The following is a 21,876-nucleotide window of genomic DNA, read 5'->3' on the forward strand; positions in this document are numbered from 1 at the left end:
ATTAGAAAAAAGAAGTAGAGCGATACTTTTTACAGTAGGAAATCCCTCAGAGGAAGCAGAGTTATAGTATCAAGGATTGATAAAAGAGCAGTCTGGCACCTCTAAAGCATTCCATCTATCCATTCCAATTCAAATCTATAGAACTGTGTTTTTGGACCTACCTCTGTTACAGGTCTTAGACCCTGTAACATGAAATCGATAATTAGACTGTTTACTAAAACCCCAAACAAGAAACACATCATACATACATAATCAAAAGGGGCTAAAGGAAGAAAAAGAGACTTACTTGAACTATCCGACTTCACATAGACCTCTGCAGCTTGCTTGAGGGATTTGTATATTATCTCATACTGGTCAAAGAACTTGTGCCCTTCAATGAATGACTGGAACGGAAAGAGAGATATGAAAATACAGATTAAATAGTTGGCTAGGACAATGCAATCAATACTTGTACATACAGAGATGCATAGCAATTGCAACTCACAATGTAGCTTTGCAGCAGGAGTTCAACTGAGTCCCGTCGACCATATTTGATGATCCAGGACTTGAGCTTTGACTCAGCCAAGATGAGAAATGCCATCAGGCGATACTTCATTTCCCAGAATTCCAGTTTGATCAAGTGAGCATGAGATGATGTAGACACAAAATTGAACCTGAACACAAAGAAAATTGTGTGAGGTGTCATACATATGCTAAGAAACACTGATACATTGATGCAAAAACAAGGAGTTTCAGCTCTACTCGGCCAACATTAGGGGTCAGATTTCAAACCAAATCTGTTGAGGGACCATTAGTGCTGAAGCATTATCTTGCTTTCTACATTTTGATGTGTGTTGCTATTTTCCATTCGATTTCTGCCCATAGTCAACTGCAAGATATGTCCACCATGTCCAACAAGTAATTTAGTCTTACATTAAAATTTTAAAAAGTTTTTGGTAAAACAAATGAAAATCTGCCAATGGGGGAGTTGGTTTTATCTTTGTCAATACATTCTCACTTGTTTCAAACATTTTGTAGAAAGATCTGTCACATTATGGAAAAATGGCACAAAAAGACAGCTCATTCTGCCATCAGTAAAATTAATGCAAAAATAAATCTTGAAATCTTAAGTTTTGCACTGAAAACAAGTCAAATTTTCTTCTACAATGTCAAAAATTTTTCATTTGTTTTAAGAAAAATATGATTTTAAGACAGAATAATACAACAGACAAAACTGTTCCACAGATATCATTTGATTATTTCAGTAAAGGGTTTACCTCTCAGCCATGTCCTGAAGCTGTTCAGGTGGAACAGGAACACCGTTCACTGATCTGTCTCTGTGGATCTGATGGAAGGTCTGCCTGTGCATTTCCAAGTTTTTTAAAACTTCCTGCAAAGTTCAAACATGATATCATACTCCCACTGGCTTCGATGTATACCTCGATGAAACAATAACTGAAGCATGGTAGGCATCCAAAACCCATTGATGGCTCGTCATCAGGGACTAACTCAAAAGCTTTTTAGTCATAGTTCTTCTTGACATTTGCATTACCTTATGCTGCTCCAGTTTTCTGTGTATAACATTTGCCGTCTCCTCGTGAGCATGTTGGATGGGGATGTCTTCTCTCAGAGCAATCTCTGCCCTGTGAAGCCAGGCTCCAATCACTCCCAGAGGGCCAGGCAGAGACTTGTCCAGATGGATGTGCCAGTCCAGCAGCTGCAACAAACATCCATTAGAAGCAACTCGGCGCTATCAAAGCAAGATCCAAGCACTGAAGAAGCTATGCCAATCAAACCGTTTCCACATGTTCTCAAGCATTCAGCCCACAGAAGAGTTTTATGCCAGTCTAGACAAGCTGTGAAATGTCCAGAGGGGCAGTCTGCCCACTGAACAAAGTCTCCTCTGTTCCCATTGCCTCCCCTCTCCACAAACTTGAATTCAAAAGCTTGCGCCCCACTGAGCATTTTATTGCAGCCCTGAGTTGTGCTCCTCTCATTATGATAGCTTTTGGCTCTGGTATTCTGCTGTGCATATTTCCAGTAAAAGAAAAAAAACAACAACAAATCAAAAAAACAAAACAAAACAAAAAAAAAACAGAATGAAAAAGAACAACCTTTGATTTACTCTATTTTTTTTTTTTTTTTTTTTTGATTGCTTGATTTATTCAATAATGAGAGTTAATCATGGTTGCTTTGTAACTCCTCTATAAATTATGTATGTTGTTGTGCAGGTGTGTGTAACACAATCACACTCACCCTGACAGACACGCGGTCCCAGGCCTGCTTGACTAGAGCTTGGTCCACTGAAAGCTTGCCTTCCCGGTGGACTGGCTGCAGCAGTGGATCTGTCTGCTTTTTCTTCATCTCATACTGTACACGGAAGCTCTTGAACGCCTGGAACATAAATGAACAAAGGGAGAAGACACAGAAGAGTTTAAAACATGTTTCATGTCAAAGAAGAGTGTTATGTAACAAATGTCTTTGTTCCTCTAGGTCTGATTCACCTGGTACTTGTCTGTGAGGTTTCCCTCTGCTCCCTGAGCCCGTAGCACATCTCTCTCCAGCTGATCTAGAAATACCTTCAGCTCTCTCAGCACCTTACGCTCCTCTCTCTGTCAAAAATCAGGGGACATGAAGCACTGAGTCAAAGGTAACAAACCAGTTCTAATAATTTTTTTTCTTCTATTCAGCATGCCAATGTCTTGAGAAACTCACACCAGACTGACATTCCTGAGACATCACATTAAGACAGATTACAGACAATAAAAACACACAAACAGTTAGAAAGAGGAGGATTAAAACCTTTGTTAACCTGCTCAGATATTAACAGAGAAGAGAAGCACACAAAGCCAGCCTCAACATTTTTTTCGCAGGCCAGTTTTCGAAGTGAAGACGGGCACGGACACTAAAAATATCTGCTAATTTAGTGACATACCTCAAGCATTTGCTCTATATCTTGGGGACCAAACTATCCAGGAAAGCAGCAAGGCACACAGAGAAATGCAAACAAACCACAAAAAGGCATTAGATCAGCAAGGAAAAGAGAGAAAAAAATGAATTAAAAGAAGGATGGAGGTGAAATGAGGATGCACTCCAAACAGAAAGCATGCAGTGCGATGCCATGAACTCTTACCTGTAGCGCTGGAACTAGGAGTGCAAAAGTTGGAATTGAGCCAAGAAGCAGCTTAACATGTACAAACAATTGAATAGATGGAGAAATTAAATGAGTCTACGATGATGGAAAGCATAGTGATGATGATATTATTCATGAGGTCATGCTATGGTCATTTTGATTAATGAGAGCTGTATTTGGTGCAATGGCAAATACAATGAGCTACAAGCTACAAGCACACAATAATTAAGCACAGCTGGTTTTCATTTCATCTATCATTTCTGCTTTAAATACAGTCATAATCTAAGAACAGTGATACATTAGGCACCTTTTGGGCAACAATTCCTACAAGGAGCATGACAATAAGCCAATAAGATACAGAGAAACATCTTCGAATGTTTAATGGAAGCACAGTATGTCTAGTTGATTAAAACAACTGGCGATTTCTGGTGTGCTGTTGCCAATTAGTTTCCCAAAAAACTGCCTTACATACCACTGCCTTAAGCAAACTACACATAGGCCTAATATACAGAGCAGCAGAGAGGTTAAAGGAGGTACCTCATCCTGCTGTCCATCAGTCTCAGACTGCTGAGGGTTCGGGTAATGCTTCAGGAACTGAGCCACATATGTCATGATGGATTTCTCATCTGGCTTGTCTACATCCACATCTACAGAGCCGAATAAAAAGAGAGCAATTATTTCTGGCATTTGGTCAATAAGACGCAGAGAAATATTTTGTGCTTTGGGAACAGAGAAATGTAACGTTTCCTCAAGCTTTGCAACAGCTTATTATACTGTATATGAGTCAATATCAGTATAGAGTGCCACTGAGACTTCCCAATGACACAAAAAAAAAGATGAGATTTTCCACTGAACTCCATATCCATTGTATAAAGTAGACCTTAAGCTGTTAGAAATGCATGTTGGTCAAGCTCCTGCACCTTTTATAAATTGACTGCAAGAATAGAAAGTACAAGTGAATTGCAAAATGTGTCCACCCTGTCATGGGACAATTTCTAAACAGAGTAAATATGTTCTAATCATATTGATTACAAAATGTACATTTTCAGAAAGGTATTTGGTCCCTCGTTCAGGAATATATTTTAGTTTCTGGAAAACATCTCTCAAAAATACAGAAATTATGGAAAAATATGTTTGTATATGTAAAATCTGTGAAAGTTGTACTTTCTTTTCTGAATAAACTCTATAAATAAAGGTATCTGGTCAAACTTTGAAATAATACTGTTTGGCCCTAATCTCTTAAGAGCAAAATCACACAAAAGGTTTTGATAACTTGTGAAAATAATTATTTATTCACATAAAACATGAACATGACGGGGTGGACAATGACATGACGGGGTGGACAATGTTATGGTTTTGTCAACAAATGTTTTTTGTCAAAACATGACTTTTTCACCTACTGTATTTTGAATTGTGCACAGGTAGGCTACATTTGGAAATGACACTCAACAACAGCAAAAATAAATAAATAAAACCTTCAACTTGAGGAACAAACAAGATTGATATAAACAAAACAAAAACCCTTGGTCCCTAAATGTAGGCCTACCACAAAAAGTATAAACATAGGTATCCTTTCAAATGGTTTCTTTCTCTGCATATGTTTTGTCCTCCACTTGACTTCTGGAACACTGAAAAACTTATAAAACTGTTATAAAACTAGACTTGATGACGGGGTGGACAATGACAGGGTGGACGTTTCTGGCTGAAGTTTGCATTTAATGAGCACATGTTGGGCCATTAGCTGGAAACATGTATCCGTTAGGAAGGTGACTGTGTGTACTTTAACAAACATATTTTGAATTTCTGAAAAGCATTTATATAGATTCATATTTTGCAATGACAGGGTGGACACATTAAGATTGAACACATTCAAGTTCAATCATAAAATGATGAAAATGTCAAAATATAAATGTTGATATGTACTCTCTCTGCATGAGCTATTCTTAACTCCATTTGTAAAAGACAAAGCAGTGGTAGTGATGTCACTGATTACAGCAGGGGGTTTCTTTTAGTGGCAGTAACCACCTAATGACGGGGTGGACAGCAAATCCAGGGACATATGCAAAACGTTTATTATTATTATTACATTAGACCATAAATGATCCAATTGACTCATTTTATTCAAGTACTTGATGAGAGCAACAAGAGCATGTAAAAGGTTTGTACATTGTATATCATTTATCTACTTATTTCACTCAGTGAAGTTAGTAGAGAGGAGTTTGGGACATGGCAAAATCACATGCATCTAATCATAGAACATTTTTTTAAATATGAAAAACACCCTTTTAAAGATGTATCTCTGTACCAATGTGTGTTTAAATGTTTGGCCATTTATAATAAACCCTCAGAGTTTTGTTATTTTGCAAATTTTTCATGAAAAGTGAGTGATTTCTGCCCGGGACACCAAATGGTACCCTATACTGATATTGACTCATATGTCTACTTTCATCTCCATCCTTGACCTGATCTCTCTAGAAATCAGGGTCAAGCTAAAAGCAGAGACGTTTCAGTGCAGCTCTTTGTGTAATAAAGCCTCACGACTCGGCTCCCCCTAGACAGGACTGCAGAGACACTGCAGACTGCTTCAGTTCCACAGACTGAAACTATGAGGCACGAGTACACAGAATAATAATCCGCTGAAGAGTCTGACTCCTCTTTGACCCACCACTCTTCTCTTCAACCGCAGTTAAGTACAGATTTATGGAGTTATTTTCTTTAAAAGAGGAAACTGTAAAATAATATTAAAAAGGGTGTTTGCTGCTGTGTGTCTGAAACATGGGCCTTGTTAACTTGCATAACATGGCAATGCAGAGGTAAAGATGAGACTGATCTATTAATAAAATGTGTACACTGCTTGTCATTGGCATGATTGGTATTCTGAGTGCAAACAGTAGCAGCGATAAAGGGCACCTTCTGGATCCAGAAGACGGGGAATGCCCAGCTCATTTTCTGCCAGTGCAAAGGCTTCCTCCAGATTCTCCCTATTGCTCCTCCTCCGCACCACCTCCATGTCCACCAGGTCTGGCCTGATGGCGTGCACCACCGAATGGAACGCAACACCACTGCGCCAACTGGGACCAAAGTCCTTCACCTCAATGCCGTGATGCCTTAGAAACATACATGCAAGTGTTTTTATTTAAGAGATGCTTACAGAATAAAACATACAATAAAACATTAGTTATACAAAGGATTAAATGATAGTCCCTAACCCTTGTCTACATGTAAAGTATATATGTCCACATTCATATACAGTACATATAAACAATAACTGACCACTTGCAGTGATTTGAAAACCTAAGTATGATTGACACAGCAGCACCAACTCTGAGCAAATGACATACTTGGCCGCAGTGCACTGCACCCATCTGAGCAGGGCCCTCTTGGCATTGCCTTGGAATTTGTTGACCACTTTCCTCTTCATGGGGGGGCTTCCTGTCTCAGAGCTGGCCATACTATCCACAGATGAGTTGCTGTTGGACAGGGCTTGGAGGGCTGGCAGGTTACTGGTTAACTCCTCAATCTTATGGAGCAAGAAGAAGAAAGAAGAGGTTATATTGTGAGCATGAAAACGTAACGCAATGGTAACGGTTTCTTGCCATCCATCTGACTTTTATTCACTGATTTAACCAAACAAGTGACATGTGCATTCAGCAGACATGATGTGCACAATCTAAAACAAACATCAGTTCAGAATGGACAAGGACTTCTGCATGTGCTGTAAGATTTTGCAACATCAGTTTTAAACCCTACCTGGAAATAGAGGATAATGGTCCATATCAACCCAAGGACAATTGATGGTCGTCCATCTGCGATGTCAGTGGCATGAATGTTGACTAGTTTGATCTGAAATGAAAAAAAAAAAAACAAAGAAGAGGATTATTCCAAAATGCGAAGTGTGGTTCTCTAGAGGCAATTTGAATGTAAGAATTTATTTTCTTTCATGCAAGCCCCCTGAATTGCGTACTGTCTGAATGAGCATTTCAAGGTTTTTTTTCCGCAAAGTCATCAAAGCAAGCTCTTTGATGTAGCTAAGTGCTGTTGACATGGGGCATGTGTACAACCAAAGCGAGAAAGGCAGGAACAGCCATGTGAGCACAGAGAAAAGTGAACCAGAAGAAGAACAGACAAAGAAAAAAAAAGTGTTCCACTAGGCATCAAAGGAAGAGAAGATATACCACAGCACTGCAGATCTTGCATTGCAGATAATTTGCCATAATTTGACACAGTTGCATTCGAGATTTCAACATTTAGTAGTTGAGAAACTTGAGGAGTCAGACACATCAGAAACCAACGCTTTTGTCAAAATGCATCAAAATGCATGACAGAAGAAAAGCAAATGACTAATGGTGCTACATATACAGAAAGTTTCAGAGAACTGTTGTATCGAAGCATTCCTCAGTACACATCGTGCATCAAACAAGAGGTATGCATACAGTATAAGAGCACACAGGGGGTTTAACGACGACTGACCGGAGATCCTCGATACACAGACTGAAGACAGGCATGGTGGGAGAGAGGTCACAACACTGTAAGTCTCACCCCTCAGAGACCCAGACAGAAGTGGGGCATGGACCACATAGGCCTAAGTAAAGGTCATATAATAAAAGAAGCCACTCTGTTTGAGCTGCTTCTCTGTGCTTGTTGCGTAGATTAATTATTTATTGAGACATCTTGTTTGCACTAACAATATACAGGAGGATTATATATTTGAACACATTTTGTGTATTCTTTATAATGCCCTGAGCTTATTTAGATCATTGTCACTGTTTTTGGTAGTATTTCTATTTGGGTGTGAAAATCCAACCAGAGGCTGTTAAAACATTTAAAGATCGGGTGAAACTGGTGTTGAAGCGGAGTGCTTACCCTCCTGCCTTCGAGGAACTTGAGCGCCGTGCCAATGTTGGAAACCCAGTGGATCCTCTTCAGCTGGCGGCCCTGCTCACAGGGCTGAGGACGGAAAGGATTAGTGAAAATCAAACTCGCTGAGGGGGGCATATCACACAAAAGCTGAGGATTAAATCTATCACATCATTTCCCATCTGTTTTCAATCAGCAAATTGTAAAATGTAGACCTTAATGGCATCTGCAGGCCAAATGTTGGTAAATTTTGGCTGGTACATCTCTACCATCTACTTTGAGAGGTAATAAACAGTCATTTAAATTTTAGCTGCTGGTTGACTGGTAAAGTTGTGAGAGTCTGGTGAATATTAGCATGTGTTCTTCCTGCACAGATTATTTTTTGGCACGTGTCAAGGCTTAATTGGTGTGCGCCAAAGCCAACAAGAGATAAAATTATAGTTTGGGTGCTGTAAAACATAATTTAGATTTCAATGAGTTTTTCCTACAGTATGCTCTATTTTCAGTTTCTCTTCAGTAAAGCTGTACTCATGAGTGCTGTTGTACCCACTCCATCTATGCAGAAAAAGTCAAGTGAAAGCCAAACAAGATGTGAAACAATAATGTTACCCAGCTCTGTGCTGACAGCATACTCAAATATTTTGTCTCCCCATCTATAAATGATAATAAGCAGCTAACCAGAAGACATATCCTTAATACCTGCACAGCATGTGTGCAATTTAATTCATTCTAATTAGTGTCACTATCTGTCCTTGTGATATTAGCTGCTAAAATAAGTTCAGAAGTTATGTTAAGTTGTATATGTAAAGATGAGCTACTTATTGAGAACTAGTCTCAGCCCCAATCATCAAAAAAACAAAAAACAAAAAAAAAAACACCTTAATTCCCCAATGCATTAAAACCTTTTTCCCCAAACAAGTGCTTATGGACAGTTATGTTGGTCACATGTGCACAAGAGACTTATAATATTTGGAAAGCACACAACAGGATGGAATTTGTCTTTAATGGTGCATTTTTCCACATCAGTTTCTGGTCAATACATATACATATTCTTAAGCACACCATGCACAGGGTGTCTCAGTCTCAGTCTAGATTATTTCTTTGCACCATCTTTGGGCCGTGGCACTATCATTGTCTTTGATGACGACTTTAACTGTACAGAGGTATCGTGACTGCTTAGTTGTGGAGAGTCAACAAGTTGCTAAATAACTTTTCAAAAACTTTATCCAGCCTGGTTCAAGTTTTTTCAGGTTTTTGTGACTCAACAATTATTATCCTCATTGATGTATATTAGGATGTCGATGACTTGTGAAATAGATGGGAGTGCTAGAAACACCGTTAAGTTTGACTTAAGTTATGACCCACATGTTGTGATGTGAAGTTGGACAGAAACCCAGAAACGTCTTGATTTACATATTCATCAACTTGCAGCACACATCTCGCAGCGGGCCACTTATCCCTGTGTGTAACTCCATGCTTGGGATCAGGGGAACACAGTGCATTGTGTATCAGGCCCATGTGTCCGTGTGACTGACACTGGGATCCTGTGCAGGATGATTCAACAAAACTACTCACTAGTCGCTGGCCAGACAGCACCTCCAACAGAGCCAAGAGCTTCACCCCATCTTTGATGTCCTCAAAAAGGTCGTTAACCTCTAATGGTGGTTTGCGCTGGTGGAGAGAGAACATTGTTTTAATGCAGAAACTGATATCATTTAAAATCAGCTATCATCAGAGAGGAACAAAGCTTTGAATGGCAACAATTTTCACAAGATACAAGGCATTGCTGGTGCATTGTTAATGCCAATATACAGCAGGATATTAGCATTCTAACCCATTCCCAGTGATGAAGAGGAGGCTCTTTGTGAGAAACGAGAGCATAGCTTGTTAGCAACAACCACAGAGCCTCCCTGCAGCTGAAAAGATGGTGCCTTCGCCTCAGAGGTGGCTTGCTGCCCAGTCCTGAGGCGATGGCACACAAACCGAAATCAGTACATGGGCTCATTTAACCCTAACTGGGCATTGTCTCCTGATAGCATATCCACACATTTCCATAACTGTACAATCTTCAAGCTAAATGGCAGTGTTATACCTACCCTGTTAGATAGGCAACACAAGCTAAGCCAATGAAACAGATGTATACGTTAGTTCAGCAGAATGAAGCTGTAAGTAAATGCACACATCGCCATGGGAATTCTTTATTTGGCACAGTAAACAGGTCATTTCACAACCCAACACATCCCATGACAGGATGCAGTTGGCTGCCTATGTGGGGCAAAGCAGTGTGAAAAGGTATTTCCCTACCCTATGTTCTCTACATTTACACTTCTCTCTGCCTGTCATATAAATATGATAGAGCAATCTTGTTAGTGGCATCCCTCTAGATGATTATTTGGTTTTAATTGGCTAATACGTCTTGAGTTAATAAGATTTTCTTTTCTTTTCTTTTTGTGCCATACATGACTTGCTTAGAATTGCTTTCTAGCATTAGTCCAGGGCAGCTCTGCTGAGTAAGGAAATATAAGTACTTAAAAGGGAAACAAACTACTTATCTTTACTTTTGAAATTATATAACTAATATGGACAATCAAACATACAGAGAGGCTCTGTAAGATGGAAGTCAATCCCACCCTGGAAAGTAAAGTTACTGACAAAGGTAGTCACATGAGACATCCTATTGGCAAAACAATGAAAGCAAATCATTCGAAATAAGTGCTTAGTAATACAGAACCAGAGGAAATGGACACAAAGGGAAAGTGTGACAACTGCAGGAAGTTCAAACTAAGATAATGGGGCACTTTCACAGAACAGTAAAGCAATAGCTTCAATTCAAAACAATGTATAATTCAATGGCAAAAAAGGAACAGATTTCAGACAGATTTCCAACCAAGATCAAATGAGAAAAATGTTGAAAGATTCCCCATTTAAATGAGCAAGTCAGTCTCTGTCATTCCTGCCTGCAATATGGTCGTTTGAGAGCCCTCCCATGACTTAGCTTATTCTACTCTAGTCCCATTGGTATGCACAGAGAGAGAGCAGGGTGCAATGCATGAATAATGAAGAATAGACCAACAGAGCGTCTCTACGTTGGCCCACCACATAACTGAGATTCCTCTAAAGTTTTAGAAGCCACGCTTTGAACTATTGTAGGCAGATCAGGCTCAACAAAAGACCCCTCTCGAACAAATCTCTTTTGCGGGGTTCCACACTCAAACCCTGTATCTGTGTCTGATTAGCCGCACTCAAACACAGGGCTACACTGTGCTGTGTCAAAGATGATTACAACCATGCAATTATTTCCCATGACTTATTCAAAATTTTCAACAACGCTCTGTCATTTTTTTTGACTGCTTTGTATTGATTTGTAGCTGTAACGCCTATTTTTATGCAATATGCACATCCTAATATAGCTTCTGCTATTTTAAGACCATGGTGTATTACAAATCCTGATCTACGGTGTAATACAGCATGTGTTTCAGTCAGTGCTTTGTAATTTACATGCATGGACCTCAGAAGCAGACAGCAGCCTGCAGGGAATTGTCCTCACCCTCTTGCTCTCCATCTGCACAGTGCTTCACTGTCCCTGCCAACCTTGTTCATAAATACACACACACACACACACTCACACAGACATGCATGAATGTACAAACACCCACCTACCTACCTACACACTTGCACACACACGTTTGCCACACACACAAACACACATATACACATAAATACACGTACATACCCCACACCCACCAGGTTCTGGAAAATGCTTTTGTGTACATATATAGAACCGCCATATGTCCACATACACACACACTGCTACGTAGGTACAGAAGCTTATTCATGTGTTAAAGACCCAGTGAGCTTTTTTTAAGCTGAAGAGCAAAGTCTAAGTCGGGTTTACTCATATACAACAAGCATGTCTCACAGACTTTAAACGAATCAATAATCTATAACAAAACATTACCATGTGCTACAGTGTGCAGTTTGCAGCGTAATAAAACACAAGGCACAAGACACAAGACACAAGACACAAAATAACATGCTGGAAAGACAGACATAACAGGCCTATCTAACTTAACCAGCTGAGTCTAGCCATCCTGGCACCACCTACCTTCAGAGCCTCAGACAATGCAAGGGAAAGCTCCCAAGAAATCCTTACAGGGTCATCTTTACTTTGCCAGTCACATGCTCAGCAAAAAGTCAGAGTGGTCAGAGGCAAACAACAAAACAGCCTCTGCCATGGCGTTTTATAGTCATCCTCCTCTCACACAATTAGAGGTAAAAAATTCATGTTGTCGCACTATACATTAAATCTGCTTCTGACTCATCAATATAACAACCAAGAGGTTGATGTAAGCAACCCCCACTGTGACATCAAACACGATCTGATGTCAGAACTGAGGTCATCGACACAATTAACTAATTAAGTGCAATTCTATTTTGAAGTGCCTTTGGAGAGGCCATTATGAGTGTATGAAAAAAGCTTACAGTTAATTCTCTCTACACGCATGATGAGTCCACAGCCTGAAATGCCAGTGATCAAACAGAGGCTAGGACACTATAATCATAATGAGCAATAAAAAAAAAATCACAAGTCTCTCTGACGGATAAGGTCAAGACATCATAGCTCGCAACTTGTTTGAGATGTAATTGCTCTCATTTATTTGCTTTAACATGGGTATTAATAGCTCACGGATGCGCCTGTAAAAGCCTGCTTTCCTCAAGTCCTACAGCCCTCAGCCCTCGTCTATGGCGATGTGAAATGTAAGCAGCGGAGTGCATGGATGGAATTCCACACTTACCTTGGCTAAATGAGAATTGATCCATTTTGTGAAGGTTCTCTTCTGCACCGCCTCTTGCTCATCTGAAAATGAAAGGCACACAACACGTGTCAATATACATGATGCACGCCATACCCAATAACTGTTGACTCTGCATGTTAACCGCCTCTCCTCTAGACTAGACACGCTGGTGACAGTCACAGAGGACACACTCGTTCAAATAGGAGGACAGCAGTAACAGCTTGAGATAACAAATACAAATCCTTAGAAATACGCACAAAGCAGTAATTCTTACATGATTTTGTGTCAGGACTAAAATGCCAAAATATTACCACTGCCATTTGATACAAAAAATATTCTGCTGTCTTAAGTCTTGTCTATAACGACATCAGAGTATCTTGTGACCCATATCTAATCCTGACCCACCACTTGAGAAACACTTTTTAATCCATAACAATGACTTGTGCTGAATCATGACCATTTTCTGTCAAAAAAACCTGTTAAAGTCACAGGCACCGGAGGACTCCCCCACCCTGAATCCTCCATTATCGAACCTTATACTACATTTATGTGCGGTTTAAAAAAAAACACCTCCTCTGTGGTGTCAGATAGCATCGCAGCAGCTCTGCAGCAGGCAGAAGTGTTAAAAGTGTGACTTCTCTAAAGGCTACATCCATGCAACGTGAATAACACAAGCTTGGCTGTTGCTAGTGCTCTGAAAATGAGGTCATACGAGGAGATTAGAGGATGACTGGAGAGGAGATTTCTGCCATCACATCTTGCAGACTACTCTGCGTTCAATAATGACATGCGTGATTGTTCAGGTCACCCCCAGCCTCTTTTGTGAAGCACTAATATATTCAGCCACGGTGCCTCATGCATTATGCAGCATTGCTCTCACATTTATAACAAAACATCTGATTTGATTGCACTCGTGATGCTGCTGTAGCAATGAGTGGAAATGCGGATTTATGACAACCTGGTGTGTATGCCGGTAGGCCAATGCTGCACACTGCACAGAGTGGCCATTTTTAAACATCCACCCTTGGAGATATAGTCAGCAGTCACGTGCTTAAGAGAGCAATGCTAACTCTACACAGAGAGCAAAGACATCACATTAACCCACAGGCAAATGCTTCATCACTGATGCACAGGGGATGCCCACTCAAGCATAGCACACACACACATACAGATGCACAAGCATACACACAAACAAGCACACGCACACACACACAGCTGTATTCGTGCAGCATGATAAACTGGTTCATACACCAGGAGTTCACCTACAAACCAGAAGCATACATTACATCCCAGCTGTATTCCACAAAACACAGAGCCTCACAGAGGAGAGATGAAGTGGGTCTACAAAATGCTGCTGCCCTACTTACCACGTAGATACTGAAAAAATCCAGTCACAAGGTTTAACGAAGAAGTCTTTTTGACAGATACATCTTTATAGTGAGCCATCCTACACTCCACTCTCTGGCTGTCTCCTTTTGCCTTTCATGAGTTCCCGGGTGAGAGTACGTTTGTGTGAAGATGACATCCACAGTGGAAAACTGGACACGAAGACAAACACAACTGTCCCTTTCCCTTTTTTCCTGCAGGAAGCAAAACAGATCTGGCTGCCTGGTTTCCCCGGTGAAAGCCAAAGAGCTGCTGGGGGCTGTAATGAAACGTCCCCTCCTCCGCCAGCACTCTCCGTTACACACACTCACACACACATACACACACCCACACACACACACACACACACTCAAAAAGCAAAGCAGTGGAAAAATGTCTAACAGAGAAGGCGATTTATGGTCCCATCCTTCCCTCTTCCTGTGTTTTTCCCATCCAGAGGAGCCATGCTTGTGTGGATGTGCACAGCCCCCGCTGCACTGCCTCCCTGTATCATCATACCGTCTGAGGCTGGAGAGAGATCAGCTAGAAGCGGAGCTCCACCAATCAGCATGTGGGAGAGGGTGATGTCACAGCCTTGGCTGCATTATCCCGGTTTAAGCTTGTTGAGTATGTTTGTGTATGTGTGAATGTGTGTGTGTGTGTGTGTGTGTGTGTGTTTTCTGCCGATAAGATTTTATCTAATCTCTTAGATGAACAAATGTAAAGTGTTGCTGTGTTCAAGGCAGTGATGCTAAAGAAATCCATTTAAAGCTGTTTTTTTATTATAAGTTTTTGCTCTTTCTAATTGTAACATCTAAAATAGTCCCTTTGGGCTTTTTGGCTGATACAGTCCTTTTAAATATGCCAGGACATAATTAAAAGACTTCTGCACAATGCCTCAGCGTGGTGCAACAATTCTTAATAATTAATGTTGCAGCTGGTAAATGACATCTCCCACCTGCTCTCTCTCAATGTCAGTGCTATTGTGACGGCAGAGCAGACACGCCCAGGGGGATTCCCCTTGCATGTACAATATCAGTCTAAAGTAAATCCATTTTTGTCATGTTCACTCGAAGCAATACCACTTCAGCTTCAACCAACCCCTTTGTTTCAAGAGACAGAGGCAAGAGGCGGGAACATAATTAATGCCTGTTTTGTGGGAAAAGAAAAATCTAAAGCAGCCAATGTTCTTTCTCCACTTCTCAATATAACACACAATAGTGACTACGTCTGGTGCCTGATAGCTTATCATCTCCGGCAGAAAAATTCTTTTATTCTTTCAAGACCACCGGCTCTGTAAAAGCTTTTCTGATATTCTAAAAATAGAGATGAGCTTGTGATTTCATTACTACTGCTCTGTACACTGTTGGTGAGACTGACCTGGAAAAGCTATGCGCGTAAAAATAGATTTTTTTTTTTTTTTTCCATTCATGTCAAAGCATCTAAAGGTCAGACGCAGTGCCACCAAATTGATGTTGATGGCTATGCACATTAAACAATGAGCAAACACTCAAACTGATGCTCACAGTCAGATATGGCTTGCTTAGCCACAAACAACAAAGTTAGAAGAGAATGCTGCAGCCACTACAACTAGAAAGTCAATGAAGGCAAAATGATATGAAAACATTAAACTTGTAATACCACCTTAAAGTAATAGGCCTAATCTGACATTTTTACATGAAGTGTCTACATATCTAATGCGCTTTTCTCCATTTCTGACTGCTAAAACAAAAAATATATATACTCAATATATAGCCAGTTCAAAAAAGCTTTTACATTTGCTTTTCTAAACATCTAGATATTTGGTTGGTCTCCTTTAGGAAAAATCCTATGCAACACAACCAATGGAAGCTTTGTTTTTTCAGTCTCTGCCAGCAGAAACTGTGTTTGTGATGACCCAAAAATACCCCCGCCCCCTGAAATAATAATAATAAAAACTTGCTTTACGTTTCCCTGATATTCCAGCTGCCCAATGCAAATGCAACCAACAACCACGGAACTGTCCAGAGTCCTGAATTCAGAATAGGAGATCATTTGCCATGAGGAAATGTTAAAATTGTATATATTACCCTCTTCTTCTTTCAGTATAATCTGTGCACACTGTAATGCATGTCAGGTCTGGGTACACTGCGACTTGGTCTTAGAGTCATTACGTCTTAGTCAATTGTTTTAATTAGGTTTGATGTAGTACAGCTAGCTAAGTGGCAATTAAACGTGGTAAACCTAGCAACAAACACCAAGGACAGCATCAAACCACTAAAGCATTCGCAATTCACATGAGCACTGGAGTACTTAAAGTGATCTTAGGACAGATGATACCTTTGGCAATACTGTAGTGTAGGGGCTTGGATTCATCGGCCTCTGTGGGTCGCCTGGGAACACTGTAAAAGCCCACTCACTCTATTGTTCCTCCATTTAGTTGAGAGCAACCTTACTTTGTAGCTCTGACAGGCCATCAACAATCAGGCAGGACTAGAAATGAGTCTGTAGTTGGACTTGAGCCAGTTCACTCTGGGATGCTTAAAGTTAAGGATTTATTCCACATTAAACAGTGACATCTATTGCTAGTCTTGATTATGATTCTTGATTGTGATTGATTAGGATTTAAACCTCCTAATGCAAATATGACTAGTATCATTAAAAAGATATGGCTTCATTTGACCACTACCTTGATCTTGATCAATAGTAGGAACACAGTACTGTAAAGGGTTCAGTATACCCAGTATCAATATTCAACATGGTCACGGCCAGCGTGGCACAGCAGAGCGTAGTACTTTGGCTCTCTCTGTTCACGAGGTCATATCAGCCTGTTGGCTGTGTGTCCTGCAATAAGAGTCCCTGGCAGGTGTTGCTGACACTGCAAGATAGAAGCATCTGTTACAGCTGACAACATGCACGGTTGTCTTGGTTTTATTCTTACCACAAAGTATCCAGCTAGTTCCCCTGCTCTGTGAAAACCGGTTTCTAAGAATGGAGGTGATCTAGCATGCAACGCTATGAATGTCAGTCCCCTTGATATGAGATCTGACAGCTTTTCTGTATTTCCGGGGAGGGGACTCCTCACGCCATGAAAAGCAACCGCAAACCCTTAACCAGCAGTGTTTCTTCACATCCTGTTAGACACACAGTGCCAATGCATCTAAAGTGGAAACCACACATGGGCCCAGTCATTACGAGAGTCGGGGCCTGTCATGCTCACGCCTCCAGGCAAGGAGAAAGACTTCAGTGGTAAACTGAGGGCATCGGAGGCCATGAAGCGTTGCCATGCAATAGCCGCAGGGTGTTGCTCACTGATTTATACAAACGCTATGGTATGATGCATAAATAATAATGATATCCATATTTGTACAGTGCTAAAATCGAACATATGAAGAATACCACTACGGCATAATGAGAGCATTAACTTATAAAACTTATAAAAATGGGCTCTCCGTTATTTCTTAAGATGTATTGTTCCTAAGGTTAGTAGGTCTGATTGTACATCTTGGATCCGTTGTCATATGTAATGTACACCAAAACAGATATAATAGCAGTGTTCACTCATTACAACTCCAGACCTGCTAGTGTCATATATAGATTCATTTTGTTTTACACGCTATCGCTTGTTACCATAGTTACTGTTATGAAACATTTGTCTGTGGTTGTGCCAGTGCTGCCCAGTTCCTGCTCTTGACAGACGCAGTTTCCTGTGCTGTCTATAGTTATTTCGATCCCATTTTTATCAGTGCATATTTTAACCACAAGGCAGCTGAAATGTATCATGAGAAAGCAACACCTGCCATCTGCCTACAACACATTTGTTTTTCCATGCATTTGAAGTCCGCAAACTAAAACTTGCTTAGGCATGCCTTGATACAAAGGACTTGATCGCCTGGCTCAGAGTAAGTGCTTGTTCAAGTTACAGCTCTGGCATGTTTAAGTACCTGGCAGTGTCATTCAACGAAGCTGATTTATCATGTTACTGCAATATTGGGAAATTACAAACAGTCTCATATACACACATAAACACAATGCTTCTTGTTTACTGCCATTGAAAATCTGTTTCTGATAAATTATCGAATTTTCAACATACATTTTCCAAAGACAGTGCCATAGCTTAATATATCTTTAACCTACCACACAACAGTAGAAATTGGTTTTGATTTAACTGAACTTTAACTCCATCACTACATTTACATGCACTTTAGAAATGAGGTTATCCACCTCGTACGGGCACTTATCTGATTTCTCATACACCATGCAAATGAGAAAGCCCTTTTCAATGATCCGGGGGAGGGGATTAAGATAAATCAGCGTAAGGCGGCTGGAGTGCTCCTGGAGAAACCCAATTGCTGTGCCATGTACACACTTACACTGATTTCAAAGGTTTAGGGAAATCAACATCCTTCACTTGAACCATGCACAAACGGCATGATCTGCACTGGACGATGCCACCCGCTGTTGGGTTCCCCAGTGTTTTACGTCTGGAAGTGGAATTCAGTGTCAGGTCACATCTGGAAGACATTACTGTACCACCGGTTTTAGATGGACTGGTTTTAGGTGGACTGAGCTTGTGTGCTTGTAAACAAAGACAACGTCCTGTGATAAAAAGCGCTATGCATAAATGGCTATACTCCTGAATGACTTTGACATTGCCAGTGTGACGGCAGTGCCCTGACGCCATTGTAACAAAAGGGGGACAACAACAAAAAAAGATTCCCTGTATCGATCCATTCTCTTACCAAGGGCAGAACTGGTGTCAGGTTTTAGTCTTGCTCATTACATAGTCAGTGCATCCATGAAGCCTCAGTTGTTGTGACTCAGTATCCCATGTCAGGAGTCAGACTAAATGCTCTTGATACACTCAGGCCTCTCTCAAAACCCAAAATGAAACTATCACTGTTCAACTGTGAACAAAACTGGTGACTTGTTGTGAGGATTTCACTAACAGACGTGCTCAGAGCAAAAGCTTGATTTATATGATGTGATTATCCGTGTCCACAAAGCTGTCTGGCCACTGAGGACAAGATGATTTCATGCTGCTTGGATCTTGAAATGATACACAAATGCAGCTCATGCTCAAAGAAAGAGCATTATCTGTATATCTGCATACGCACTAGTGATATCAAGAAAAAGTGATGGACGGATTGTTGAGATCATGAGCTTCAAGTTTGGCATTGACTCCGCAGGAAATGTTTTGAATTCAACTCTCATAATCCGCTCCAGTCGTCACTGAAAGTAACGAATCATGTTGGTCTACATTCTCTGTTATTACCTTATCTAGAACCACAAACAATAAAGTCTACTATGTCTCCTTGTAGTCTGGTCACAAGACATCACAAGAAATAATTTTCTTATTTATCCAAACTGAATTATCCGCTACTTTAAGGTTTAAAAATGTGTGCGGCAACAAAAGAGGCCCTATTGACATTTTATCAAGTTATCCAAAAGTCTGATCTGCTGCAGTCAAAAGCTACAAGTGCTAGACAACAGATCAGCTTTAATCAAAGGCCTTTGCCTCCCCTCCCCCAAAATGGAGCCTATTTCCACTAATTACTGCAGTATATATAAGAGTACACATTCTCCTCTTCACTCTGTGCAATGTCTAAGAGGCCCATTTAAGAGTTTGCTTTGCATTTTGCATGAAAAATTATTGTTTATGTAAATCATTTCTGCACCAATTCTGTTTTACCAGACAGCACACAGTAGAGAGTAAATGACAGGAAATCTGAAACTTACAGATAGAGGATCAAGCTTCCCGACATGGTCGGATGTCCCAAAATCAAAACTCTGTTGATAGTGCAATAGGATAAAATTTTCAAAAACAATTATATTTCCACCTCTATGGCCTCATGCTCATACATTTGTGTGCAAGAGCATCTGCATCCTACCTTGCATCAGGATAGGCTGGAAAACTTCAGATGGGCACGCAGCCCAGGCATTGAATCAGCACAATGTTACAGCTGCACAGCAGGAGAGAATGTATTGTGCCTAGGCTAGTCAGGGAAACGAATGTCACTTACCCTGCAGTTTCTGCATCACATTAGCAATGTCCACGGACGGACGGGAAAAGCTCCTTGGAGAGGCCATGATGTCCTGCTGCAACTGTATGACACAGTGGGTCACTGATGCTGATGACAGAAGATCCTTTCCAACTGTCCGGAGTGGGGCATCCCCTCACGCCCCTCCTCTCTCTTCCTCTCTCTGCCTCTCTCCCTCTCTCTCTCTCTCTGGCTCTCCCAAATTCACTGCAGAAAAGAGCCCAATTGAATCTCAGGTTTCATACACAAGCAGTTGTACTGCCCAATAGCAGCTCTTCTTTCTTTAAAGGTCTACAACAGAGAAGTGTGTTAGTGGGTTTCAAGTGAGGCCACACCAATTCTCAGGCAGTCATCACATTACACTTTTTAGCAAAACACTTAATAACTAGGTCTTTAAGGTACCTAAAGACCAGCTGACACCTAGCCTCTCTGTCTTATTCATTATTGTCTTTTTTAAGTCCTGTTGCAAACCTAGGCCTGCCACGACTGCAAATACTTCTGCCAAATGACATATTGTCCCAAAAATAATTGCAATAAACAAAATTATTGCCATTGTAAGATCATTTTACAAAATTAATATGATAATATAAAAGCATAATAATGAAACTACACCCTTTGAAAGAGCAATGAACTTTTAATTCTTAAGAATATTCAGAGACTGGAATAGGAATGTGAAAAAATATTACAACATCCTACAGAAATAAAACATGAATAAAACCACACAACCAAAACAATAAATAAAATGGACTCTCGGGTTCTGTTAACAAAATTGCACTTGCTATTAAACATTTGGCAAAGGAGTATAGAGAGTCATTCATTCCTTAACAGGTAATATAATGACAACCCAGTCTCTCAAAGTTCAAAGTAACTGCATGTTACCTTCAAGTAGGCTACGATAAGTCGATATGATGCGGATGTAGTGTGAAATTAGCTATATCTTCAGATAAGTAAATAATGTAATTAAGGAGGTGAAGTTTACATGAAACAAAGCCTGCCTCCTAAGGTTTACCTGCAACTTCGCACTTGTTGTGCTCATGTCACTTAACATGCTCTCCAACATTTATCATTTCATTTGAAAAGATACTAAAACAGCCTCTGGATGTGCTTGCATCAGTTAAACACGGGAAGTCACTAAATACCACAACTCGCCTAAAACACCAGAGAGTACCAAGCATTCAATATAAACTGGCAGGGTGAGCAAAAATCAATAATGAATGGGTGCTTACCAATCGATTATAAACGTAACGTTAGTCCTATTGAGAACTCAAGTCCCATTTGAAGTTTACTATCAGTTTCGGCGGTGAAAAGCATGACAACTTTGCAGAGGAAGTGAATGTGTGCGTGTGTTGCTTGGTTGCCAGTGGTTACGGACCCAGCTAGTGGTGGTAAGTGTGTGTGTGTGTGTGTGTGTGTGTGTGTGTGTGTGTGTGTGTGTGTGTGTGTGTGTGTGTGTGTGTGTGTGCGTAGCAAGAGGCGTGCAGCATGTTGCCCGCACACACTCTGCAGAGAGCGAGCCTGATGGAGAGGAGGGGCACCCTCGGTCCACAGAGGAGCTGCAACTTTTTTTTAGGGAAACAAAGGGTCATTCTCTGCCCGGTGGAGGAATCCTGAGTATCTCTTCTCCTCTAACAAAATTATCATGTTCCATCAGAGGCTTGTGGTGTGCTGATGACTTGATGGCGATCTGACAATAAACAAAACTTACTCCTCCTGAACAGCCTGAAGA

At 40.6% G+C, this 21,876-nt stretch overlaps 1 protein-coding gene across 1 annotated transcript in view; it reads right to left on the reverse strand.

The window, feature by feature from the left end:
- syne1b (spectrin repeat containing, nuclear envelope 1b) overlaps window positions 1–20,233 on the reverse strand; it is a 98,512-nt gene extending 78,279 nt beyond the window's left edge. The window contains exons 1-16 of the mRNA XM_030045127.1: window positions 20,133–20,233; window positions 12,766–12,827; window positions 9,545–9,640; window positions 7,976–8,059; window positions 6,863–6,955; window positions 6,454–6,632; window positions 6,023–6,219; window positions 3,650–3,759; window positions 2,915–2,947; window positions 2,484–2,591; window positions 2,236–2,373; window positions 1,532–1,696; window positions 1,257–1,369; window positions 485–653; window positions 287–383; window positions 162–182 (exon numbers count right to left, since the gene is read on the reverse strand). Of these exons, the coding sequence (XP_029900987.1) occupies window positions 162–182; window positions 287–383; window positions 485–653; window positions 1,257–1,369; window positions 1,532–1,696; window positions 2,236–2,373; window positions 2,484–2,591; window positions 2,915–2,947; window positions 3,650–3,759; window positions 6,023–6,219; window positions 6,454–6,632; window positions 6,863–6,955; window positions 7,976–8,059; window positions 9,545–9,640; window positions 12,766–12,827; window positions 20,133–20,199 (1,732 nt within the window). The 5' untranslated portion in view covers window positions 20,200–20,233. The remainder of the gene's footprint in view (window positions 1–161; window positions 183–286; window positions 384–484; window positions 654–1,256; window positions 1,370–1,531; window positions 1,697–2,235; window positions 2,374–2,483; window positions 2,592–2,914; window positions 2,948–3,649; window positions 3,760–6,022; window positions 6,220–6,453; window positions 6,633–6,862; window positions 6,956–7,975; window positions 8,060–9,544; window positions 9,641–12,765; window positions 12,828–20,132) is intronic.
- Window positions 20,234–21,876: the final 1,643 nt, after the last annotated feature.

Source organism: Myripristis murdjan, chromosome 22 (assembly GCF_902150065.1).
Source record: "Myripristis murdjan chromosome 22, fMyrMur1.1, whole genome shotgun sequence".
In the NCBI taxonomy this organism is placed as follows: domain Eukaryota; kingdom Metazoa; phylum Chordata; class Actinopteri; order Holocentriformes; family Holocentridae; genus Myripristis; species Myripristis murdjan.